Below are 27,003 nucleotides of genomic sequence, written 5' to 3'. Positions count from 1 at the left end.
GCACTACTGCGCCTGGATAAGAGGCATTGTTATTTGGCAAATCATACATCCGGGTAGTGACCACCCCAACTATGTTTAAGACTCATCCTTCGCCTACAGTGCATGCTGGACCCATGGTCAGGACCCGAAGCCAGAGGACTGATTTCCAGTTCTGCAGGTCTCTAACTTGGGGAAAGAATGATTAAATCATAGAAAACAACTTGTCAGCTGTTCCAAACGGAGGACACACCTCCTCCTCCTCCTCCTCGTGAAGACTAATTTCCCCTGCAGCCAAGATCAGATGTGTAATATCAAAGCCCCTCCTCGGAAACCCCCCTCATCCCCATTTACAAAGGGTGAGGGGCAGACCTGAGACCTCAGAACAGGAAAGGGGGGTGAGAGTGTATCATTGCTAACTTCTCAAAGTCTTAGGGAAACCCATTTTAGGTAAAATATATAAATTAATTGAGCCTAAAGAGGTCCCATCTCCTACTTCAAATGTATTCTCTTCCTGGCTGCACACGGCAGGTCAGACCAAGGAGAGTGCGCAGGGATGGATTGCTGTGTGTCGGGTCTCACCATGCGGCACGGAACAGCTTACATACAGCTCAGTTGGTGACGCTCAGATTCACAGGATTTAAGGATTACTATCTCCAAGGAACAAAGAGAGAAAGCCCCAAACTGCACCAAAGGCCATTCCAGAGTCCTTCTGGTTTGCATTTAGGGCACAGGGAGCAAATGCCAAACCACTAGCTGTGCTCCCCACCCCAAGCCTCTCCTTCCCTCTGATCAGTTGATTTCATTGGAGCTGAAGGGTGACCCACAAGGGAAGTTTGCAAAGCTTGTAATGCCACCTAGAAGGGGCTGGGGGATTGTGCCCCTCTTTTTCCTTCATAGCTTTGGGAGGCATCCGGCATCCTAACCCTCCCTTCCCCTCCCTTGGCATTGAAGACCCTGTGAGCACTGGGCCACCTTCTCTTGGGGAGTGAGATTCTAGCATGTGAATCCCAAAGCATTCTGCCCTTCAGAGTTCCTTGTGTGTGGCACTTCAGAGTACAATCGAATTCACTGTCACTCTGGTGACATGAATAATCCATCATTATCAGTGAAACGATAGCTGTCCCTTACCATCTCTTTTCTTAAGCCAGTGTCAGAGAGCATGAATTACACTTTTGGAGGGATAGGGTAGGAGGATGGAGATTCTTACTCAGCTCCACCCTGGGGGTGCAGATAACGCAATGGTGAGATAGTCGTGCAGCTCAGAACTCCCAACCACTCATCCACTGGCAAGTGCTCCTACCGGGTACCACACTGAGCAGCCCCCTCCGCATGGGCACTGGCACCGCAGGTCTGCGAATTGCGTGTGGATACAGCGTTGGTCCAGAACTGCTCATGCAAATGATGCAGTGTGTCAGGTCCTTTCACGTGATCCGACAGACTCCTGTCTCTCCAGATTTCTCTGATCAGCACCTGCCCCACCCCACCTCCAACAGTTACCAGAGCTCGTAAGCCAAAGGAGACAGTTCCTGTTGCCATGAGGACTAGGCCCATGGTGAGGCTGTCGAGCTGTTCCTAGGGCGACAACGATTAGATTTTCACTTGGATCTGTAAGAAGCCAGACTAGGAAGAGAATATATGCAAATGTCTGTGTTAATACCACAAAACCCCTGACTTGGCCCCATGGTGCTTGAGTCGTGGTTTCTCTTAGTGAAAGCTTTTTAGCATTTTAACATTCATGTATGTTCTATGTTTTTAAATTTTGTATTCATCCAAAAGGAGCCTGAAAAGCAAAAACATTAGGTCAAATAGGAATTTTACCATCATTTGATATAATGAAAATATGTTTGCAAATATAGAAACTACATTTCTAAACCATTCTTTCTCTTTGCCCAATCTGAAGAAATTTCTAATTTTTCCAGAGGAAAAAAATATTTATTAACTTGAGTTCTGTTTAGAACTTTGTTGTTGTGGTGGTGGTTGTTGTTGTTGAGACAGGATCTTGCCATGTAGTTCAGGCTGCCCTAGAACTTGCAGCTCCCACTCAGCCTCCCAAGTGCTGGGATTACAAGCACGTGCCACCATGCCTGACTCAGAAGTTTTTTGTTGCGGGGGAGCTTGTCTTTTGGGGCACTAGGGATTGGACCCATTGTCTCGCCTTGCAGGGCAGGTAGGTGCTACACCCTCAGGCCTATGCAGAACCCTTACATTTTTCTCTGAATATTTTGGAGGACCCAGAGGAAGGGAAAAGAGTCCTCTGCAACTTCAGGGACCCAATCAGCCACAAATCACGTCAACCCTGTGCTCACCAAAGATGCAGGGCCAGGCTGATGTGCATGTGGAGGCCTCTAACATGGGCTGCCTTTCAAAGCCAGCACAAATAAGGCAGTCTGCATTTGCCCGCCTTAGAAACAGCTGCCGTGCAGATCCCTGGTGCAGCTGAGACCCTCCTTCATCACCCCCTGCCTGCCTGCCTGTCTGTCCACACACCAGACCCACAGGAAGAGCTCCTTGAACTGCCCAACCTTCTAAGCTAGTTGCATTCGAACTGGAAAGAAAGAAGTTAGTGCCTTTGTCCCTTAGCCCTGAAGCAAATAGGCTGCAGAAAGCACCACTTTGGGTAAGAAGGTCTCAAACCAGGCCTTCTGATTTGGGGACTGAGAGGGAGGCCAAGGTCTGTTCTTGTCCTCTTCTCAGGCTGACTGTCCCCTGGCACATCCTGTCCCCTCTGTGACCATTGTCTTTGTTCTTCTGTTGTCTTCTTGTTCAGCACCAGATTTCCTTTTCTGCAGTTGCTTCTTCACCTGAGCTGTTATTCTCAGCTTCTGCGCCTCCTTCTGGGTCTCAGGTCCTTGGTGTCTCTATTTCCGGTTGTGGGCCTGGTTCTCTGAAGGCCCTGCAAGGAACAGGATAGGCATTGGGACATGCGGGGACCAGCCCTGGAAACCCCAGCCTAGGAGGTATCTCTATCTAGGGTCCTAGTCTCCTGTCTGTTTCTACTGCCATCTCCTTGATTAGCTGCTGGATGGTGTAAAGGGATGGAAAACTCACTACGGGAGCTGGGCATAGATGGATGCTTGATGTACCTCAGGCAGGCAGGCCATGAGTTCTTCTCCTGTCCCCTCTGCAAGGCCTCTGCTCTACATGAGCAGTCCTGTTGCTCTCAACAGGTATCAGTCATAAGACTGTATAGACAAGGAACAAATATCACCTGAGACTGTGTGTGTGTGTGTGTTCCAGCCCACAGCAAGACAGAAATTTTCCCTCACAACATCTGCATCCCTTTAGTTAGAGAATGAACTGGGAAGGAAGAACTTCTGAAAACCCTGCCTGAGGACTGGGGATGAAGCTCCGTAGTACAGCGCTTGCTTCCGTGTGGGAGGCGCCGGGCTCAGCCCTGAAGACGGAGTAGGGAATCCACAGACCCAGTTGGCTCAGAACACAGAAAGGAAGACCTCACAGAGAAAATGAGACACCTCAGCTGCTGGCCCCTGGCCACTAAGGCAGAGTCGGAACCGGGTGGCCCAGTCTCCCTTCAAGTGAGCTTCTGAGAAGGTCAGGCCCCCCTGGGATACCAGATGCTGACCACCCCCTCTCGCCCCGGCCTTACCCAGGCTCTCTGTTACCTTCATTTGATCAAAGGAAGGAAAGCAATGGGTCTCTCTTCTACTTGTATAATAAAAGAAAACATAATCATAGGTTGACACATTACTTTTGGTGGATGCACAGAAAGAATATCCCATACTAGATAGGAAGGGAGGAGCCCCCAGAGGGAAAGGAAAGCAGATTGGCTGCCTGCAGAGGTCTGGGGTCAAAGGCCTAAGGAATCTTGTTCCTTTAGACACCATGAGAAAGCCCATGGCAACGAGGGGCCCACGGGGTGAGGGGGACAGATGGACCCTTGCAGCCCCTGGATGGAAAGACCAGACAGCTGAGCCTCAGGCAGGGATTACAGAGCACTGGGAACTGGAATCTCTGCTTCCACACAATGCTTCTCAATAAGAGGCAGGTAAGTTTCCCAAGATTTTCCATGTGCTCAGAGAAGACACTACAACCCCAAGCTGACAGCTAAACCATGTTTCTACCTGGAACCACCACCATCTTCTGAACCTCAGTGCTCAATTTTCATGGACCTTGCTGGCTTCATACTGATTAACTATTTTGTTCAAAATTATTTTTTACCACCATCCTAGTCTAGTTTAGATTTAAAAGATGGGCAGAATAAATGCAACATTAACTATCCCATAAAAATGTAACACACCATTTCTGTTGCAAACGAGATTTAGCAATAAGACCCAGAATGGTTTTCTGATGACTTTTATCCAAGAAGAGCTTAAGCCTGGGAAAGAATTAGTCATGAAGACGAATATTTGTTATGAAAACAACCAGTCCTTAATTGGGCCACCCCATAACTTTCATTAGGCTTTCTTGATAAAAGTTAAGGGAAACATTTAGCAAAAAGGAGAAAGTTGGAGAAACAGAAAAAACAAAAGGTTACCTCTTCTCAAAGTCCTTTGATCCTACTTCCTCTTATTATTTGGCATCTTCCCTGCATCCTCAAGATGCATTGTTAGGGCTTTGAAAGTACTCAAGGTTATATACCTACTATTCTATTTCCTATTAAAAGCCAGGTTTACATATGTTTAAAATACTAGCTACTAGTGCTGGGGATTTGGCTCAGTGGTTCCACTGCCTGCTTCGCAAGCGCAAGGTCCCGAGTTCGATCCCCAGTACAAAAAAAAAGGAAAAATACTAGCTACTAAATGGATGTTCAGATATAGCACATTTTGGGAGTAGGAGGAACCCTGGAGTTGCTTAGGCGGGATCCTTGAGCAGGGCTCATCCTAGCTGCCAGACTGGTGCTAGAGCAAGAATGTGTAACCTGGACTAGAAAGGGGCTGGAGGCAATGGGTGGCGCCCTGAGGACCCTGACATTTGCATATGGCCGAGGGCAGATGCTTATTCTCGCCACACCTTGCAGGTCCTCCCCCCCTGGCTGGGTCACCCCCAGGGCAGCCTCCCTGACCTTCCTGGGCTAGGGGAAAGGATAGAAGGGAATGGGATTAATATGAGAAAATGGAGAAATAGGTCCAGTCCAGCCCCATTCTAATCCCTGCTTTACCTGACCCCAGCCTAATCTGCCTGGAGCAATTCAGTGGTTGTGGTAATCCTCGAAAGAGCCTACACTGGCTCCTGCTATCTGCCGGCCCAGTCACACACCTGTGATGGGGGTGACCTCACACCCCGGCAGATACCTCAACTGCTGGTGACCCCACTCCTGGCCTCCTCCATGTCTCCCTCCGCCCAAAATCTGCACTTCCTCCCAAGACTCCAGTCAAACCCCGCCTTATCCGTGACTCTCTTACCAAGTGGAACCAGAGAATTTTTAGTGACTGCTCAGCTTAACCATGGAAGAACCCTGTGACCTGGGACCCCCCATTTGGGCCCCTTTTTGTCATGCCATGTCACAACCCTGGTCATCCAGGTCTGACCAGCCTGGCTTCATGGAAATCTAGTGGAACCAGAGCACACACTGCACAGTTCACCCTCAACCAGCTGGCATCAGTCTTGAGCTTTTCAATGAAGGTAACCTTGCTGGGGATGGTGGTGCACACCTGTTGTCCCAACTACTCAGGAGGCTGAGACAGGAGGATCACATGTTTGAGTCCAGCCTTCATAATGCACCAAGATCCCATCTCAAAATTTTAAAAAAAAGCTCAGCTCAGTCTCTCCACTTGGGCCTTAGCATCCTTGCAGGCCGGGGCTAAGGCTGCACTTCTCTTAGTGCCCCCTGCCCTGCAACCCCTGCCTTTGTGTACAATAAAAGCATTTTTAAAAGTTGGATGCCAGCCAGGTCTGGTGACACACATCTGTAATTCCACTGCTCTGAAAGGCTGAAGCAGGAGGATCCTAAGGTCGAGCCTAGCCTGAGCAACTTACCAACTTAGTGAGACTCTGTCTCAAGATAAAAACTATAAAGTGGGGGTTGAGATGGACATGTAGCACAGTGTGAAGGCCCAAGGTTCAATCCTCAGTACCACAAAAATAAGTGGGATGCCAGTCTGAACTGAAAGAAAACCTTAATGCCAAATTCTACATTCCACACTTAAGAGCTCAGGTGCAGGTTTTGTAGCATCCACTGTTTTCTGAGTGACAGAGGGGCATTTGAGCCATGAAGTGAGCATACCTTACCCCGTGTAAAATGCAAAGCAAAGCTGTAAACATGACCCATGGCTGTGGGCTTTTGTACCATACTAACCAAGTTAGCATGTGCGTGTGTGGGTGTGTTTGTTGGTTGGCTTGGTTTAGGTGGAGTATTCTCCAGTATCTGGAGACTTCCCCTGACAGCAAGCACTCTTGTGCACCGCAGAGTGAAGGGCATAGGCACCGTGTTCGGGAACCAGACCCCTGAACTGGTGAGGTCAGCAGCCTGCTGGTATATGTGACTCCCTGGTCACCTTCCTTCGCTGAGTCCCTTCGCAGCAAGGTGTGTGTGCACCTGACTGCAGGATACATAGGGCCCTGTCCCCATGAACTGTCGGAGGTGCCCAGGGTGACTGCGACCCTGCTGTCACCACACATATTTCCATGATGACGGGGCTGGACTCCATGGCCACAGTGATGGCCCCTTCACATTGCAAGACAGCTCTCAGCACCCCAGGTGCTCTGGACACACCTGGGTTGTCACTCCCTGGGGGGCTTACTTTTCCAATAGGGACTCGGTGACTCTTTCCTTGAAAATCTTCTGTGACTACATCAAAGAAAGCGATAAAGACTGACCTGCTCACCCCTTTTTTTTTTTTAACAAGCTTCCAAATAGGAGTTAAGAGGTCATGTTCGATAGGCCATCTGCAGAGAGTCATCTTTGGTAAAACTGAACAGAGGAGGGTAAAGACAGGCGTCCCGCTCTGGCTGGCTTCTACTGCCTGCTGCATAATGGGAGTCTGAGATGGATGTCAAGTTCAGCTGAGAGTTTTGTCATCCTTCACTGTCACCTCCCACCCCACCCCACCCCCCAGCAAATCCCCAGCCATTTATACTGAGTCTCGGCTAAGCTTCAGTTGACTGGAGAAGGATCTAGTAATTGCTGATGGAGAAATTATGTTTCTAAGAAGGGGGAGCTGGGCATGGTGGTGCACACCTCTAATCTCAGCGCTTGCAAGCCTGAGGCAGGAGGATCAGTACGAGTTCAAGGCCAGCCTGGGCCAGACAGTGAGTTCAAGGCCAGCCTGAACTGCACAGGGAGACCCTGTCTCAAAAAGGGAGGACAAGTAAAGAGTAAAAAAAGCACAGGGAGAAGGTCAGCAGTTAGGCTGTGGTAAAAGACACTAGGTATGTGTATAACAGAGAAAAGGGAGGCCAGATACAGGATCCTTGGTGCTGGGGAAGCATTCCCAGGTTGATAATCATCTCACAGCAGGTTACTTCTCTGTCCTCCTCTAGCAGTAATCAGCGCAATGCCCTATCTGATTTTGACCTCCCACAAGCAGTTACCTGTGAGCAAGATGGCAGTGCTTGTATCTGCTCACAAAGGCTATGTGCGGCCTTGGGTGACTGTGTGTGACTGTTGCAGATGCTATGAAGAGCCTGCTCACATCCCAGAGATGCAGCTCAAGAGGGACTGTTAGGTCAGTGAGCTGGAGGAAGAATTAGCCCAAGTCACTTCCGGGGAAAGCGGGGTGCACATAGGGGACACCTGGGGTGTTGTCATGGTAAGGAGGTCAGCCTTGGCTTTAGCTTCCAGTAGAAAGAAACAGAAAGCTGAGGATACATCACAGATGCATCAGCAAGATTATTTATGTTTTCTAGAGAAGATAAGTAACAAACTATATTTGGCTTCTAACCCACATCATAGAAAGCCTCTATTGCTATGCCCAAAGAGGCTGGATTTATTCTTCACTGAAATGAAAGTTTGACATAAATTTCACCTTCATTCTGGGGTCTAGTTCCGTGTTTAACTACCAGCTTAATTTTTTTATCCTAAGTGAAAGGTATATTTTCCTTAAAAGACAGAGGAGCTCATCTGGCCATTAAGACGGGAGAAAATATAAGCCTAAGGTATCGGCTCCACCTCAAGTTGCCAAGTTCCTCACTATCGTTAACAGTGCTTTGATGAGAGCGGACGTTTAGGAATACCTACTGTGTGCCAAGCAGTGCTGAATCACACTACCCGAGGATTTCGGGGGGAAAGGGGCAGAGAGGTTAAGCTCTGAGGAGAGGACGATTTCTCACTGTTTCCAGATTGCTTTGAGTGTGTGCAGTGTGGCGTCCAGGGCTGTGCCTGCTGCCCTGCCAGAGGAGTTGAGGAAACTCTGAAATCTGTGGTTATTCGAAGACTAGAGAAGTCTGAGCCAGGGGCAGAGCACAGCTGAAAACTGTAAAATAGACACTTTCAGTCTCATCCGGGTGTCTTCCTGTCTCTGGGTAAAACCTTGTTTGAAGAATGTATCTAAAAAGTCTAAACTCTAACTGGGTGTTACTGGTGCACACCTGTAATCCCAGCACTCAAGAGGCTGAGGCAGGAGGATCCTTGGAGTTCAAGGCCAGCCTGAACTATATAGCAAGACTGTCTCAAAACAATAAATAAACAAATAAATAAAAAGACTAAACTCAAGGGTCTCTGTGGATGTGAGGCCCAGGCTCAGCCCCCACCCCTCCTGCCCCTAGGCCCTCCCTGACCATCTCTGAGCCTTTCCTAGACCTCCAACCCCTGAGAAGCTGCTTCTCAGTAAAAATCTCTGCGTATGTAAAGTACCAACCCAGGTTTCTGGATTCTGCTGCTTTTTTCTGCTTTCTCATGTCCTACCCGGAGTTCCACCCTCCTCACTCCCCAGCCCAGCTGCAGAGCAGACTGCTGCTCTTAGGAAAGTGGCCGAGGGATGAAGAGGCAACTGCTGTCCACCCAGCCCTCAGCATCACACGGCCAGACATGGATCCCGTAGTTGGTTCCGTGGTCAGGAACCAGCAGGGGAGGGGGACACGGATAGGGCAGCTTTGCAGAGCTGAGCCTTCTCAAGCACTTGGGGCTGGTCTCCCTCTGCCACTCTCCCAAAGCCGGGAGAGTCTGGAGACGGTGGCGGTGGCACCCAGGCCTTCCCTCCACAGCGCACCCTGCACCCCTTCCCTGTCTCCTAGGGCTTCCGCAGGGAGCTGCATGTGGCTGAGGGGCAGTCCTCCTGTCTATAAATGGAAACGTTGCCCCATCTCCCAGTGTACACCAGATAGGCCTGCACATCTTGCCTGTGATGACTTCCTCAGAGGGGTGCGGGCCGTGAGAGAAGAAGGTTTGGGTCGGGGAAAACAGTAGCTCCTCCTAGCTACTTAGTGGGGACAGTGGAGGCTCGCCCCCTCCCATAAAGTGAGCCAATGAAAGAAAGGCAGCAAACCTGGATAGCCAGCCCCGCCAGCAGCCGACAGATCACATCCGGGCCATGTGTCCTCACAGTGGCCCCTTGGATGCCACCAGAGCCTATTCTGACCTCCATGGGTCAGATTGTACAGTACCGGTGGCTCTGGTTTTCTTACAGCCACATAGAAAAGATAACCGAGGGAGGCAAGTGGCGGTCTCCCCCATCTCTCCAGTTCTCCCCCATCTTTCTGCTTCTGAGCTCTCAAGGTCTGGCTGTTCCTGGCTGTACTCCATGGCTTCCAGCCCAGGATGGAAGAAAGCCTTGGAGAACAGTCTTGGGCATCCTTGTCCAGGTGGATCCCAATGGTTGGGCCCTTCGGAGCCCTCTTCGGGACAGGGGAGCTATTTGTGGAACCATGACAAGCCATCCTGGTTGCAGAGCCAAATTCAGACTGTCATGCCATGTCTGGGTCCTGAAGGAAGAAGTGCTGCTTGGGCTCATCTATGTCATAAGGAGGTTTGGGGAAAAGTGGCCCAGGTCCCAGACATGACCTGCCTCCCTGGAGAACTCACTACATTCCATTGCATGTAAGTGTGGACTTACTCTTAATGAGCTTTCAAACGTAGTACTATTTATTAAAAGTAATGTATGTTCACAACACATTTGGAAGATTATAAAAAGAAAAAAAATCACTCATAATCCTGGTCTAACTATTATCTTGTGGCTAGTATTCTAGAAACTGCTTTTATTTCTGCCCTTTCCACCACATACTCTAAGCATTTTCCTACGTGATTAGGCAGTCTGAGAAGGCATAATTTCTATTGGCTCCTGCGTATTCATGGTATGGATGTACCATAATTTATTTAATCAAGCTCCTATTGTTGCACACTAATGAACTTTTAACCAATTTAGAGTCGCTTTGGTGGTGGAATTAAACACAACAAAAGGATCAAAAGGACTCTATAATTTACATCAAAGGCAGAGGGAAAGCATAACTCTTCAAGTTGTCTTCCACTGGAGGGATGTATGGTAACTATGTCAAAGTGCTGATAAAGACAAATGGTATTTTTGTTGTTTTTAACCCTAAAAAAAGTCCTTGCAAACCTGACCTTTCCTCTGGCTCTTAGCATTCACACATCTTGCACTGGACAGCCAACTTTAACCCCTTTTGTAACACTCAGCTGATCTATAGCTCTGAGAAGCAAGTCGCTGGAAGGCCAGCTGTTTCCCCTTCTCTAGCTGTACCCCACAACAGATTTAGGCTGGCTCCATCATAGCCAGTTACTTCAATGCAGCATGTATTTATGTTGATGCTACCGTGGACTTACCCTGTGCTGGATACTGGGAGACTCATAGTCCCAATCCCCATGGAGCTAAAACCTTGCCGTGAATGGAGCCAGGAGGGTATCATCTGCGAGAAAATTATAACTATAAGAATTTGGGAAGTTGGAACTTTCTACATCCCCATGTTATACAGTAAAAATCAAGAAGGAGTATAGTCATATGTATATCATGATAAGGAGCATGAAAAGTATGCTATTGTGGGGCAGGGATTTAGCTCAGTGGTTCTGCCTCCTGCCTGGAAAGCGCAAGGTCCCGAATTTGATCCCCAGTAGCAAAAAAAAAAAAAGTATGCTATCGCATACTGTGGAAAAGCTAGGAGGAAACACAAAAGCGCATCAAAACATTAACAGTGGTTACTTTTGGGTGTTAAAAATGAGCATTGACTTTCTTCTTCATGCTTTTCTGCTTTTTAAATTTTCCCCAGTAATCGAGTGTTGGGGAGGTCAGCAAACCACACATTTTTTAAATACAGTCATGCTTTATATCTGTGGGTGATTCGTTTAGGAGTCCCTTCAGATACCCAAATCTGTGGATCCTCGAGGCCCTTATATAAAATAGTGTAGTGTTTGCAAATGACCTACACACATGTGCCCATACTTTAGATCATCTCTAGATTACTTATACTACCTACTCCAACTTAAATGCTACACAAATAGTGGCTAAAACTATCTTATTCAGGGAACAATGATGAGGAAAAGTGTGCATGTTCAGCACAATCTTTTCATATATTTTCCAGGCATAGATACAGAATCTGTGGATGCAGAAGGCCAGTTGCAGTTGTCTTATCTAAGGGTCTAGGTAGAGACTCCACCTTGTTCATTGAAAACGTAGAAAGAAAACCAAAGTCAAAGTCCCGGTGCTGTTATTTTAAGTGCTAAGCTAGAACCGGAAACACTGCACTTCCGTCACCCTGGACTGCATGATGGAGAGGCCAGGGCAGTAACAAGTAACAGCCACACACTGGTTGTCATGTGGTCAGGGTGTACCAGGCACTGGGCCTGTGGAGGAGCAGAGTTCCTATCCAGTCCTGTTGGCTTCCCCTAATCCAAACTACTGCCTCTTAAAGGCGGAACAAAGAACTTTGCTGAACACATTTAACAGCCCTAGCATTGGGCTCCCAGTTACTGCTGTTTCCGAGATAATCATCCTAAATTGATAATCACAGCCTCAAAATTCAGTTATCCTGGGGACACGACGGACACACATCACATAATAAAACTTTTAATCCAGCCTTCTTTAATAATCATAAGGGACAGAGAGGTTTAGGTGGGTGAGGCCTGTTGGGGCTCTGCTATGAATTTAGCAGCTTTCCAAACCCACAGTGGAACATCATTCTGGACAAAGGAAATCTATAAAAGATACCACCATCCTGAAGCCACATTTCTGCCCTGACACTTGATCGACTTCACAGGGAATCCTAAGGTTTTATTTTGTTTCTTTCTTTCTTCCACGTATGGTTGAATGGCCTAATCTCATGCCCTTTCTTTAAATGTTGAAGTTGATATCATGCAGGCATCCAACTTTGGGTCTCAGGCAACAAATAAAAAATATTCTTATGCACTCTCAGTTCCACTCTTTGATCCCAGCCTAATAGTTTCTACCTTTTTATTCAAGGTCCACCCTCCCCAAAGCCCTCTTGGGTGCCTGCTGATTAAGACCAGGTGCAGGCTATGGTGGGGGAAAACCAGAATCCCAAAGATGCCACCACCAGCTGTGCAACCTCAGACAAGTCACTTACCCTCTCAGAGACTCTGAGTTTAACTACACAGGTCAGCACCTCACACAGTCCTTCACCCAGCGCAGGCACTCCGTGTGTATTGTCTTCTTCCCTTGTTACCATCTCCTCTCCTCCACATTTGAAGGACCCATTCCAGCCTGGGAGATCCTCCTCAAATTGCAGCTCTCTGTGGCACTACCCTCGGAAGTCCAGGGATGCTGGATGACTCTTAGCAAGGGAGCTGCTCTTCTGCCCCCACAGTGGAGCTGCTGCTGAAGTACTGTGCTTCCCCGACTCCCTTCAGAATTCTTGGGTTTGAATGACAAACATTACTGGTCTGAGCAACCCTTGGGGAGGAAAAATAAGAATTCTGTTCCAAAAGCAGAAGAATCTGCAATAAAACCTAAGCAACTCAGCACCCTTCCTTGCTTTTGAAGGTGCAGACTTGCAGTCTAACGCGGGAGCAGGTTGTAGCCAGTGCCCATCAGCCAGGATTATTTGCCCTGGTGATTTTCACACTGAAGGGTGTCTTAGACACTTGGGGAGCTTGTTAAAATTTACACCCCGAGAGGGTCGGATTCAGGGGGAACTGGCGCTTCTCACAAGTTCCTAGGCAAGGCTAATGCTGAAGACTCTGGAACCATACTTTGAGAAACCCGATTTAGCCCATCGTTGTACCCAAGTGGCCCCTACTGCAAGTGAGGAAGGTTTTAACATCTTCTTGGTCATTTCCATCTCCAAAGTTGCCACTGACAAGGAGGCTTAGGAATCTGACTTGCATTTCAGGCAGGTCAGTTGGTGGTGGCACAGCCCGTGGGCCTCACAGCCAGGGCTCTCCTCCAGCCCCCCACGGGTGTGGGACCAGCCCTGCACTGCCCACTGACCGGAAAATGCCAAACCCTCCCCACAAGTGTGATTTAGCTTCCACATCAGCTAAATTTCTGCCTTCTGAAACGTAAAGCTGGTACTCTACCTTCATAGGAGAAAACCTCTGGATACTGGTGAGAGATTTGGACAGAGAAGCCTTATAGAATTTAATGGAAATTCCATATGGCCCAAAGATTGATCTAATCATTTTTTTGAATGACCTAACTCAGAGTGTGTGTGTGTGTGTGTGTGTGTGTGTGTAGCACAGATTCGATTTCTGGGGCATCTTTTTTGTTTTCTGTACGGATTTGTTCCTACTCTTTCCCACCACGAACCAGCCCTGTGTCTGTCAGCACCCCCGCGCGTGTCCTACCGGCCGTGCCAGGCGCCGAGTGAGAGGCGCGTGGAGCCGCGCGCAGGCCGAGGCCTCCGGCCGCGCCCGCTCCTTTGTTAGCGCCGCCGGGCTTCTCTCTCGGGCCTGCCGGGGGCGCCCGGGCCCCACTCCGGCCTGCCTAGCCGAGTCCCCCAAGGACTTGTAAGCAGATAGGCTCGAGTCCAGAGGCTAAATTACGCCCCAGGGGACTTTTTAACGAAAATCCTAAATTTCATTTAGGCTGCGGGGGAACACGTGGTTGCACAGACCGAGCCCCGGCGGCGGTGCCGGGCGGACCCCGGGGGAGCCGGTCCCTCCCGGGGGTGCGCCCCTCTGCGGCCGCTACCGCCCCCGGCCCGCTCCCAGCCCTTCCGCTTCCTTCCACGTCCGCTTCCCGGCCCGAGTCTCCCCCCCCCCCCCCCGCCGGCGAGGGGAGTCGGTAATAAGAAACCAGGCCGCGCCGGGAGGGGGTGGGGGAGATAGCCCCAGAGATGCACGGCGCTGGAGAAGGACTCGTTTTGTGCAAAGAGGGCCTCGAGTCACCAGGGAATTCCTGGATTGTCTCAGGCTGTCGCGTGTGATGTCCATCACGCCGTGCGAACGCCATCTGCTCGGCATTAGGCGCTCAGTTGCCAGGCTACCTGCGGTACGCGGAACACTTGACTGCCCGGCTCCACTGCAGCCGCCGCGGCCCCGACTCACGGGGCGGGGGCCGGGCCTGATTAAGCCATCTGCACCGGGCGGGGGCGCGGGCGGCGCGGAGCCTTGGGCCGACACCACCATCTGCTGGGCCCCGGCTAGAACAGCAGCTGCTCCTTGGGCCCCGGCGAGGCGTGCCTGGAAAAGGCTGAAGCCCCGGGCCCCCTCCAGCCAGGCACTCACAAGGCCGCTGTCACCCCAGTCTCATCTCCGCAGGCAGCCTTTTGAGGCCGTCCCTTTGCCGAACCAGCCGCAGTCTTTGGTTTACCGCCAGCAACCTCGGCCCTGCTCACTCAAACACGGAGCATGTTCTTGAAAACACTTTAAAGAAAACATCTTCCCCGCGCGCAGATTTATAAATAAATAGCTGGCTGTGTTTGAGAGAGACTTCTACCACCACTGGTTTTTCTGAAGTCGAAAGCTGCCCTTTTCGGGGAGCTAAGGGTGTTTTTTACACCTCCCACCTCCCCCTTTAGAAAATTGTGAGGTTCTTGTCCCCGGAGGAGATGTGTAAAACAGGTTCATCGGTTTTGATGGCTTGTTCCTCCTTTTATTTTACTGAAGAGTGAGAGGAGTTGGAGAGTAATAAAGATCTATGTAGCCAATTGGAGTTGAGGGGAAGAGAATGCATTGAGATTCTGGTTAGAAAGCAACGGAGGTTGGGCAGGAGCGGAGAGCAAGCCAGTAATTAAAACTAAAAATACTGCATTCTTTGGCTGCAAGGCATTACATGTCGCATGACGAAAGTTCGGCGTGGTTTTCCCTAATTGCACCACACAGTGAGTGTCCTCTTCGGCAACAGGAGCAGTGGCTTGAAATCCTGAAATTTGACAGACTCTTTCTCATAAAGTCTCTGAGACTGTAGCTTAGAAGTGGTGTAGTATAAAACGGTGGCCTTGGCAGTTTAATTTGTAAGGCAGGTCACTTGGGGGGTGTTGGCCACTGGGGATGCACTAGGGTGAGCTGGAGGGGTCCTCACCTGCTGTGGGATACAGCAGGGCTGGTGGGGAGGTCCCACAGGAACTGCGAGGACCCTCCTTCCTGGGGGTTTTGTAGCCTTCAGTGAGGAGCCTTCTGGGAAGGAATCATTGGGGAGAAATTCAATCCCTGGGGAGGAATAGCCTCTTCATCCTTTTCAGAATGTTTTTTCCCCACAGGGGCAAAAAGTGGCTCAACGGGGTCATCATACCATTTGCTGCTCCATTTCCAGGGTGGAGAGAAGGCTAGGAAAGCAAACACCCCCACTTTCTCCATCCCTGGGTACCCTCACCAGCTCCAGGGGGCTGTGGAAAACCTCTTCCCTTTGGGTCTCGTTTTCTCTCCACCTCTCTCCTCCCAGGCTGCAAAATATTAAATATGCTGAAATACACCCCCAAAAACTATGTGTCTGTATTCACACTGATTGGTTCTCTACACTTCAGTGTGAATGCATTTGTTAAAGTGTTAAGTCCATCAGCCATTTGTCTCTAAAGGTGGCAAGAAACAACTTTATCCCATGGGAAAGAAGGACTCAAAAAACAGGTAGCATGTATCTGGGAGAAAAAAAAAAAAACGACCAGATCCCTACAGGGATTGGCCATAAAGTAAACTTTTTGGTAGCATCAGAGTTCCTGGCTCTTTTTTTTTTTAACTATAAGTCCTTTTTGTTAACATTAAAAAATGTGTCCTGCTCTAACTACAGAGAAAAACTTTTATTAACTACAGAGAAAAACTTTTATTAACTTCAGCACCAGCACTTTTATATGCAAAATAGAACACATTATATACACAACAGAAACACTGTATGTTTCATCTACAGATAATTTTTAGGTGCACATTTGGGGCCACAGACCCTTCATTTAGGAAAGGCCAGAGTGAGTAAAAGGAAGAATTAGAATCAAAGTTAGCATTCTTTTTTTTTTTTTTTTTGGTACCAGGAATTGAACTCAGGACCTTGCACTTGTGAGGCAGGTGCAGCACCACTGAGCTAAATCCCTGGCCCCAAAATCAGCATTCTTATCTGCTAGTTATGGGTCATGTGTTTACCAGCTGTATGACCTGGGCTACTACAGAACAGAGCAGAACTTCTTGAGCTATTGTTTCTGGGGCCAGAGGAGAGGTGTGCTGTGTTTTGGTTTTGGTTGTTTTGCTGATTCTGTTTTGCTTGAGTGGAGGGAGCGAGGGAGGAAGGGGGAGAGGGAAGGAAGAATTCCAATGGAAGACGCAGAGCGGGTTGAATTTCATAAGTGGGAAGAAAGGCATACATGGTTCAAGACAGTCAAGAGCCTTGGACCAGGCTTCGGGAAGTCAGACCCAGGACTGCGCTCTAGGGGGTCAGCAGTGGACTTCAAGGCTGTGTTTTGAGAGGAAATGGCCGACGTGTTCACCAACATCTGTAATTGAAAATGTAACAAAGCAAAAAAGGGGAAAGTACTAAGATCCAGTTCAGGTTATGATTTTAAAAATAACTACAGAGCGACTCACATTTGTGTCTTATTAGCTCTTGTAATGTGCTTCACGGTATCGCTGTATGGGTGCCTTTTGCTTTGTATATGCCTCCAAAGTCAGGTCTTCTATGTGCATATTAGTGGCTTGAAATTTTAATTAATAAGAAGGAATATTTCTGTGGAACATTCAGGCAATACTTGCCATTGCCGGATGTACTTGGTAGACATCTCTAGGCACTGAATCTTGTGGTAACACACCTGCTTTTCCTAGAACTGTTCATCCCTAGTGTCCTCCCCTGTCTGGCTGGGTAGACTTTTCTCCTCTGAGGGCATTCTCCAAGGTGTCCCTTGGGCTGTGTGGGCTTAGGTCTCTTACCACTTTACCACCTATTCCCAAGAACAGTCCTTAAAAGTTAGCATCACCATGGTGATGACCATCAGCTTGGTGGTGACCACATGTAATCCCAGCACTCTGGGGAGGCTAAGGCAGGAGCATCATCACAAGTTCAAGCCCAGCCTGAGAAACATAATAAGGCTGCGTCTCAAAAAAATAAAAAGGGCTGGCCATAGCTCAGTACGCAAGCCTTGAGTTCAGTAAAAATATATCAAAGCTCTGAAAGGTTGCAGTTCATATAGCAGATCTGCTAGTTAATAAATTCCAGCAGTCTTCTGCCTGGTTCTCTCCTGCTTGCTAAGAAGACATCTATTTCAGCCAAGTAGACAGTAAAGAGTAAGGATTATCAGGTAAGGTTGGGGCATCACCTTCCAGACTTCACATGAGCCCAGCCTGAGGGCTTTTTCCTTTCCTTCCAGGAACTCAGGATTTAAGTTGAAAACCCAGCCCACAGCCACTAGTCCCTTCTGAAACAGAAAGCTTGCTCTCAGATGTCCCAGAGCTATACTGTTAGTGTCCCGTGTCACCTGTGCAGTTCACTGAGGTAACGCAGGTCTAAGGACAACTAGGTTGTTTTCATGGAAACCCTGAGGTCCACACACCAGGACCTTTGCTCCCTTCTCTTTCCTCACACAGCAGTGAGTGTCCGCGCGGAATCACTGCATCTTTGGATACCGGGGATCGAACTCGGAACCTTGTGCTTGGGAGGCAGGCGGCAGAACCACTGAGCTAAATCCCCAGCCCATCTCTGCCTCTTCTTGCCCCGTCAGGAGCAGCACCCCGTTGGGCTTCCCCGGACCGCAGGCCCCATGCAGCCCTCTGTGCCCCCAGGCTCAAGCAGCCTGGTCTCCGGAGCCAGCCCCTCGGGCCCCGGCTTCCTGAGCAGCCAGCCGCAGGCGGCCATCATGAAGCAGATGCTGATTGATCAGCGGGCCCAGCTGATGGAGCAGCAGAAGCAGCAGTTCCTTCGGGAGCAGCAGCAGCGGCAGCAGCAGCAGATCCTGGCCGAGCAGGTAAGACGCCCCTGTGGCCTGATCCTGCAAGCACAGGCGTGGCACCTTCCATCTGTGAGGGAACCCCAGTTCCCTGTCCTGTGGAGAAGCTCCCAGACCAGCATTTCCCATGATCCTACAAGAACCTATGGAATTTAGACCTTTTCAATTAGCTAGGCTTTTTCCAATAATGAATGAGTTTGTTCTTAAAGACAGGCTTCCAACATCAATTTGAGGCCCATTTGCAATAGACAGTTCTTCAATTCAAGCCTTGCTCCTTTTCTCTTGATTTCTGAGACGAGGGTCTATGTAATCAGCATGAGTGAAGGCTGCTTACATTCTACATAAGCCCTAATATTACTCGCATGAAGCAAAAAAAAAAAATTCAGAGAATTTTGTTTCTTGGAAGAAAGTGGCAGGGAGAGGACTGGGGAGAATTTGACAGACTCGGACATGAACAATAGCAGAACAATAGGGCCTGCAGAACCACCTGGAAATCTGAACTGGGAGTTGCTTACAAGGTACAAAGGTAAGAAAAGCTCTCATGACAGCTTTTAAAACAGCTCAGGGATTCTGTGAGTTAAAGGAAGGCCCAACACAAATATGCCTCTACCTTAGGCATCCTTGTTCCAACCCTGCCGCATAATTTCTCCAGTTCTGAAAGAAAGCCTTCCCTGAAGACCACTCCTGTAGGTTTTGATTTGTTTTGTTTTGAGAGTTGCCGGAGCCTGATTTAGTATCCTCCCTGGGAGAGGCGTGAGGCTGTCCACAGGAGATCTCCAACAGCGCTGTGGGGGCCTGCACGGGCATCTCAGACAGCAGACGCCGTTAGAGGAGGTTGTCATAGAAGTCTGACTCGTTATCTTTCTAGAATGTTCCTAATAGGATCAGAATCTTGGAAATTTACCAAGCGTGCATCACACACAAGCACACGCACACACACATTTATGACACTGTGACATAGGAACAGGCACACTGAAACCCCTACTAAACATGGACAACAGTTCAAAGTAACACCAGTCATCTCCCAAAGAGAAAAACTGTGCTGTTGAGCACAGTTCACTTATGTTCCCTGTTTTTGCTTTTGTTCCTCAACAGCTGTGTAATTATCTCCCTTTTTACCAAGGTCAGTCAGCTGCCTGGCAGCTATTGTACAAACAAACCTCTAGCCCGCTCACCCTGCAGAAGGTGTATGACAAGGAACCATGCTAATATCTCTCCGGCAGTGATAAATGGAGTTGCAGAGGGAAGCGATGCTTTGTAAATCTTCTCCTGAACCAGTGCCAGGGACTTTCAGGTGTGCCTGTTGTGAGTGATGCCTTTTGATAGGTGAGCTGCAACCACCTGGATGAGGGGGATCAGGGGAGTGGGGCAGAATTGACTTTTGCCAGCCCAGCCAGGCCCTGGGAAGGAGAGAGGAGCGGAATGTGGGAAGAGCTGCATAGAAATCACGTCTATAGCCTCACAGACAAGAGAATGGGAGACCCCTGAGAGTCGAGGACCTGGAGATAGAAGCCTCCAAGGAGAAGAAGGGGGGGAAGCGCTAACCTGAGTGTTCTAAAGATTAGAGACCCATGTTGCAGTCACTTTACTCAAGGTGAAAATTTGTCCATTCTTTCACTTGCAGTGTGATTTTGAACAAACTACTTAACCTCTCTCTTCATCTGCCAGGCTAGATTTGAATACAGTGGACCCATGAATTACAACTGGCCTGACATGAGTAACTTGGGTTGCGACTGGAATTTTAGTTTTAACTTACAACCGAAGTCTTAAGTTACGACCCAAATGCTGGCCACTTGTGCTTCCAGATGGTCTTGGATACAGATTTAACCCTTCAAGAGTTCTGGAAAGAACATGACAACATCCTCTCCTGTGTGGGGTTAACTGAGAAATCCTGGGCCAGTGTCTCTCTAAAGACACTGAGATCTGCCTGTGTACAGGAGAGAGACTTTGAAGGCTGTGTAGAGGAGCCTGAGCCTTCAACTGACCAACTTGAGTTACACCAGCCGTCGGGAACAAGTTGAGTTCGTAAGTCAGGGGTCCACTGTACTTTCCCTTGTATAATCTCTGTAAAGACCACACGAGGTGATGTGCGCACGGCTCCTTGGCAGCTGTCTGCTCTGTACACGCGTATATGGGGCCCGTCATGACCCTGGCTTCAGAGAGCATTGTAGAACGGCTGAGGGCTCGGGGGCCAGTCGAGACAGCGCAGTGTGCCCTGGGCCTGGAAACAGTGCGTATTAACTCGGGCTGTCCCCGGGGTCTCTGGGTGGAAAGCTCTCCTCTTTTTGTTTGGAGGCTGAGTATTGGTTGCCACATCAACACCATACTGGTTTCCTCAGGCTCTGCAGCACTGGACATGTCTGGCATTTTCAATTTTAGAAACAGTATACTGGGAACACTCATCTTTCCTAAAAGGACACGTAAGGGGAAACAGAAGCTTCAGCATCCTGTATATCCCTGAGCACTTTAAGCCGATTCTCACCAGACCTGAGAATTGGAGCAGAGCAGGCTGAAAGTGGCTGTGAATTAACATTTAATGCCTTGCTCTCCGAGAGAGCATGTCACCTCTCACCCATTCACAAAGCCTCAGTAGAACTTAAAACTTTAGATCCCGAAGAAACATTTGAGATCATGAAGTCCTATCATATTACAAATGAGGAATCTGAGGCCAGGAAGCCTATGGGGTTTATTTGAGACCACAGAGCTAAAGAGAGGCAGAGCCAGGAGGAAAGTGGACTCCTGACTCCATGCCCGCCCAGCCCACCAGGCCGCTCTTTGTAAGTGGGGCAGTTTGAGTAATATTCGAGGTTTGGCTAAGGAGAAGCTTTGACACACTCTGCTTCCTCTCAATAATGACCTTATATTGCTGAGTAAATGATTCTCATGGTGTCTGGCCTACACCCTAATGATCCACACACTGGTAAGTTTCACTAGCTTTCTGCATGATCCTGTAGTGGGCACACTGGCTGCGGTCCACAGGGCAGAGGTTGTTTTGCTGTTGTTATTATTGTTGTTTTTTCCCCCTTGGAGGCCAGAATGCTGGCTGGCCTCATAGAGAGAAAAAGAAAGGAAATTACAGAGCTGCCCAGGAATAAACATGCAAGAAAAAAATAGAAGTAAACACACGTGGTAGGAAGTGGTCAAGGTGTATTATTTTTGTAATGAACACTCTAAAGAGCAGGGACCTTGTCATATGTTCTTTGCAGCCCTTGTGGATAAAAGGTGCTTCGTGAATATTCAGCAGCTGCGGGAAGGAGGTAACTGGTATCGGAAGCTCATCCAACTACTTGACAGCAGACCTAGAGCTAAAACGTCTTTCTCTGCTCTTTTCACCCGATTCTTCCTTCCTTTCTTTCCCTTCGTACATCCAGCATGGCAATGATCATAGTACCCTGCCCCATGTATTAGTAACAGTGCTCATAGTGTATAATCCCCATGAGTGGAAGAAAGACTGAAACACAAGTATATCCGGAATCCCACGTGATCTCCTCAAAGCAGTAAATGGTGAATATTTTACCTGGAGAGATGTATTTTACAAGCAGTATGGCTTCATGGGAATATGATTAGCCTTCTTTCTTTCATAGCCCCTGAGAATCCCATCTTCCTATGCCCAAAGCATCTATTTAGGTCCTTAAAAAGTTCTTTGAGCTGTGGCCCCATGGTATTAGGGAAGAAGTGCAGGCTGACATTGGGGAGCCCAAGCCAGAACTGCCCACATCCCTGGGAGCCTGCAAGTCACACATTAGAAGCGCAGGCAGATGTTCGCCGGAGGAACTGCAGGGATGTTCATAGCAGTGGTGTTCGTAATAGCCCCAAACTAGAAACCTCCTAAACGACCAGCCCTGGTAGAGTGGGCAGGTTGTGGTGTGTTCATAGGTTAGAACACTGCTGGACAGTGAGGAAGCACAGGCCTCAAATGCCACCTCAGTGGGGATGAATCTCACGGATACAGTGGTGAACGCGAGAAGCCACACACTAAAGTGCCATCGTATGGATCCCTTTCTATAAAGCACAGAAGCAAGCATACCTGTTCTCTGGTGTTCAAAGTTAGGATTATGGTGTGCCTGGGTCATGGGAGGTGAGGGCTAGAAAGGGCCCCAGGGGCTCCTGGCAATGATCTGTTTCTGGATCTGGGGTGCTGGCTACCTAGAGTGTGTTCATTTTGTGAAAATCCATCCACTTGGATTCTTACACTCTGTGTGCTTGTCTGGACGAATGGTACTCTTCAATAAAAAGTTTTGATTTTGAAAAACACCCTCCCTACTTCAGAACCGCTGGGGTGTTTACTGGCATGCTCTCTCCCTACCTCACCCCTTCCCTGTCCTCTGTTGTTCCAGCAGCTGCAGCAGTCTCATCTTCCCCGGCAGCACCTCCAGCAGCAGCGGAATCCGTACCCTGTGCAGCAGGTCAATCAGTTTCAAGGTGAGGTTATCGGGCACCTCTTCCATTTCACACTTCCCAGTTGCAAAGTGGGAGTGAATCTGCTGCCACTGACATTGCCTTACATTCCACATTTGTGTCAAGGTAGTACTCAAAATATTTAACAACTGGTAGGATAAGAAAGCCAGGCATGGTGGCACACGCTTGCAATCCCAGCACTCAGGAAGCTGAGGCAGGATCGCAGCATGAGGCCAGTCAGGGTGACCTCGTAACTTCAAGGCCAATCTGGACTGCAAAGTGAGACCCTGTCTCAAAAACACAACTAGCTTCTTAACAACTAGTAAAGTAAGTTTCTTAACAATTAGTAAAATAAGAGGACCAACCAGTCAGAATGAATTGGTGGAGGAGCCCTTATGCCAGACATTAGCCTTTGGATTACTGTGTCAGGGAGTTCCTACGGGGTCCAGGGCGGTGAGTTGGTTGTGGGAGAGATGGCTCATGCAGCTGTCCTTTACCAAAGGTGCAGGGTATTCAAGTAATTTCACAGCCACTGGGACATACCAGTGCCTGTTGGTCCAGTATCAGCCTTGTTTATGTCCAGAAGGGTAAAAATTATGTGCTGTCTTTCTCACTCATCCCAGCAGGTGAGCTGACCAAAACCCTTCCTTCTACCACCAAAGTGGAAGAATCTGGCTTCCGACTGCTAGAAGACAGATAGGGCCTTTAGGGCAATTACACCTGGCTGATCCTGCTCCATTTGCAGAAAGTCCAAATCAGGGCCCCAGTAACAGTGGCACACGATATATGGGGGCCACCACATTTTTAATTGTAGAAGGCCCATTCCAGTGTCAAACCCTTTTCTCTCCTAGAGAGGGAGCCCTTCCCAGTCCTAACACCAGGAGTTTTCAGGGCCCCATAGAGCTCACCTAGCAGCAGAAATCCTATTTCCCATCTTCTGACTGTGTAGGGGATCTAGATCAAGGTGTCCTTAGCCCTTCGAGAATCTTCTGGAAGCTATGAAGCTTCTTGCGCGAAAATATGCACATACGTAAATGGATACAAACTCTGGCAGCATTTCACAAGTGTTACCCTCCTGGTCTTTATTAATAACCTGGGCGAAACAATTTACCCTGATGTAGGGTAACATTTTTCAGTCTTTGAGTTGTAACACACAAGGCTATGAAAACTCATAGTGGATCACAACCAACATTTTGAAAATTAAATACAACAGAAATTACCGGAGTGTGTCAGAAACTTTTGTTTCTATTATAAACCTGCATGTATATATCCTGTATCACGTACTGTGAGTTGAGGCTTTCACCACTGACGTTTACTGACAGCCCTTACTCCAGAAGGCCTGTGGAAATACGAGGCTTGTGTACTTTCCAGTCTCTTCTGTCCCTGGGCCATTAGCATCACCTTACATTCCCTTCGGACTTGACACGGGGAAGAACAAAAGGAACGGAACTGTTCACAGGTGTCAGGTGCACAGAATCGGTGCCAGTATTCTTTGAAATATTCTTGTTTTGCCATGGGTGGAGGAGAATAGGACAGAGTCATTGAGACACATATCTTTTCGTTTTTGTTTTGTTTTTGGGAGGTGGTTGGTTTTTGGTTTGGGGTTTGGGTTTGAATTTGGATTTTTTTTCCATTTAGGTTCTTCTTTGTTTTGTTTTTGGGGGTTGTTTTGCAGTCTTGGGGATTAAACCCAGGCCCTATGTACTGAACTATATCCCCAGCCTTTTTTTATTTTCAATTTTGAGACAGAGTTTCCCTAAGTTGCTAGGTTGCCCAAACTGGCCTCAAACTTGCAGTCCTCCAGCCTCAGCCTCCCAGAGTGGAATTAACAGGCATGCCCCACCACACCTGGCTGTGACACACATACTTTTTGGGTTTTGTCACAGATCCAGAGTCCTCCTTTGACTTTAGTTCTTAAACTTCAGCTTGCATCAAAATCACCAGCAGAGCTTGTGGAAACACAGACAGCCAGACCCCATTCCCAGAGTTTCTGATTCAGTAGGTCTGGCCTGGGGCCTGAGGATTTGCATCCCTAACATATTCCCAGGAGTTGCTGTCCTACTGGCCAGAGGACCAGAGAATTGCTGCTTTATATTTTGAACTAATTAAAATATAAGATCTGACAAACCCAACACAGTATCCCTTAAATTTTCTAGGTTCATAACTCATTCTTTTTGCCATAAAGGAACTCACTAAAATTTAACAGTGCCTCTGTATAACAGCACATAGACATATGTTTGAGGAGCTCTTCTGAACATGTTGAGCTCAGTTTAAAAGTTCTATTGCTTAAACTTTTCTGAAACCGCAAACCATAGGTAATCAGCCTAGATAGAAATTTAGCTCTGCCATGAGTAAAACATCCAGGGCGATGGTTTAGAGTCCCAGAGCTGACCCTGTAAGATGTAACTTATTTTTACTATGTCCATTATTTTTATGTATTTCACTGACACCCTAGGTACATATTATACATATGGGAAAATAGCAAACTGGTAGATAACAGCTATTGTCCTGGTAGAGAAGCTCTGTTAGGAATAGCCTGCGTGGATCCTACACCACACACTCTCCACCATACATTTCAAAGATCTTACTGGCCACCTTTTGCTCATTGGGGTCTATGCCTCTGCACAGTGCTACAGGCCTATGGAGAAATGCTTATTATTCAAATATAGGCTTCTTGTATGTGAATATAGGACATAGACTCTTTTAGGAGAAAAACTCTGCATATTCTCATCTGTTTGAATATGGAAAATTTTCTTTGACATTGTGATGTTGACCGACAGACAAGAAAAGTAATGTGACCACAGTCTCTCATAATAATATCTGTTTTAGACAAAAGAAAAAGAAAAAAGTCTATTTAACATATGGAATGATCAGGAAAAGACATTTTATTCTTTGGATGCATTTGAATTTTTTTCCCTTGTATATTTAAAATTAACTGAAAGCATAAAACTAGGTTAAAAAAAGGTTTTTTTATTTCACTTAGGTAGAAAATGTTGTACTGATTGATGATTTTTAAATGCTTTCTTTAAAAATAGGAATTACAGGGGCCAGGGATTTAGCTCAGCGGTTTTGCTGCCTGCTGCACAAGCGCAAGGACCCGAGTTCGATCCCCAGTACCAAAAAAAAAACAAACTAGGAATTGCATCTAGATATACAGTCATTGATACTAAGTAAAAATAATGGTTGGCTTTGATAAATGTTTCACTACCTGTTAAAGGGCATTGTAACATCTCTGTCCTCTAAAGAAAAGCACCTATTTCTCACTCATAATATTAGTCCAGACAGTATTTGGTCCTTCAACATATCCATTATAAACCTACAACAAAAATGTCCAAGTTATGAAAGTCCTTTCATCTTTTTCCAGCAGCCATTCACCTAGTCATATAATTTGCATCTCTCCAATCAATCTCTGAGTCACCAATATTTTTCCTTTAAATTTTTTATAAACAACTCAATAACTCATTTCACTATAGCTGATTCCAATTGGCCACGCATTTGATACAAACTTAGTGGTTAAGGTCACAAAACTGTATAACCAGATTACAAGTTGCAGGTTATGCTACCATCCAGTATTTAACCAAGAACTTTTGATTTTTCAGAAAATCACTGGAATATAGTTAAGCTTAAAATCAAAAACTAGAATATTTTTGAGGATTTGCTATAGATCTTTCAGGTTTCCTCACAGGTTTCATTTTCAGTGCAGCATGATATTGATCCCAAGTCACAAAAATTTAAGTCATAATCAGAATTCCCATAATTTTCTTTCTTAAAGAAAGGAAGAAAATATGGAGACATATTTGCCGCTCAGAAATCAATAATCCCATCAGGAAAACAAAAACATGCCTGAGCTATCTGTCAAGGTGCTGGGTTTAACAAGGTTAGACTGTTCTCATCCGGTTACTCATCACGGCTCTAGGTGGGATGAAATTTGCTTATAATATCGATTGGCAGCCATGCTGCATCTTCTTTAAATGTCCAGGACCAAAAAAATTTTTTTTCTTTTCCTCATAGACTTAATCCTTAGCAGGAACATGGAAAAATCCATTTGGGGGCGCCTCCTAGCCCTTTCCAACATTGACAGTTGTTCTATGGATGACATTTCCATTCCCTGTCTGGTTTGGACATGTCCTGGGACCCTATAAAGCAAGACTCACTCGAATACCTCACTGAAGTTGACTGACTTGGTATTGTTACTCTGCCCAACTTTTAAACATTATCACTAACACTGATCTGCAGAGAGAGGTACAAGGTCGTTGCCACTTTTGACAGGGTGGACTCTACCACAGAAATCCAGGGTTCATTGGCGATTAGCAAGTAGCAAGATTTCTTTTTCTAGCCCCGGAAGCTGACTGGTTCCCACTGACATGTTATGACTCAGAGAATCTGGAGCATGTGGAAATCTAAGAAGTGGCTCTAAAAAATGTCTCATCTGGGCCGGGGATTTAGCTCAGTGGTTTCGCCGCC

At 47.6% G+C, this 27,003-nt stretch overlaps 1 protein-coding gene and 1 long non-coding RNA gene across 5 annotated transcripts in view; one reads left to right on the top strand and one right to left on the bottom strand.

Annotated features, from left to right (window-relative positions):
• The window catches only part of Maml3 (mastermind like transcriptional coactivator 3), a 417,197-nt gene that overhangs the window by 385,727 nt on the left and 4,467 nt on the right, over nt 1–27,003 (top strand). The window contains exons 3-4 of one of the 2 annotated variants that reach the window (XM_021236421.2): nt 17,917–18,159; nt 22,482–22,563. In XM_021236421.2, the coding sequence (XP_021092080.1) occupies nt 17,917–18,159; nt 22,482–22,563 (325 nt within the window). Of the gene's footprint in view, nt 1–17,916; nt 18,160–22,478; nt 22,564–27,003 lie in introns of both variants that reach the window. The other variant, XM_004854993.4, reaches the window with a different exon arrangement.
• Nucleotides 1,633–14,898, bottom strand: LOC106010263 (uncharacterized). Of its 3 annotated transcripts, none has more exons than XR_015443929.1 (4): nt 14,269–14,898; nt 12,409–12,734; nt 10,655–10,737; nt 1,633–2,872 (listed from the first exon to the last, which is right to left on the bottom strand). It is a non-coding gene; the product is annotated as an uncharacterized LOC106010263 (long non-coding RNA). The 3 variants fall into 3 exon arrangements; XR_002386209.2 differs by lacking the exon at nt 14,269–14,898 and adding an exon at nt 13,628–13,970; XR_001184146.3 differs by lacking the exon at nt 14,269–14,898 and having other exon boundaries at nt 12,409–13,970.

Source organism: Heterocephalus glaber, unplaced genomic scaffold, assembly GCF_053883595.1.
Source record: "Heterocephalus glaber isolate CG9 unplaced genomic scaffold, H.glaber_assembly_v1.0 deba00001586, whole genome shotgun sequence".
NCBI classification, from domain to species: Eukaryota; Metazoa; Chordata; class Mammalia; order Rodentia; family Bathyergidae; genus Heterocephalus; species Heterocephalus glaber.
Note: the sequence above shows the minus strand (reverse complement) of the source record. Positions and strands in the feature narration are given on the sequence as shown.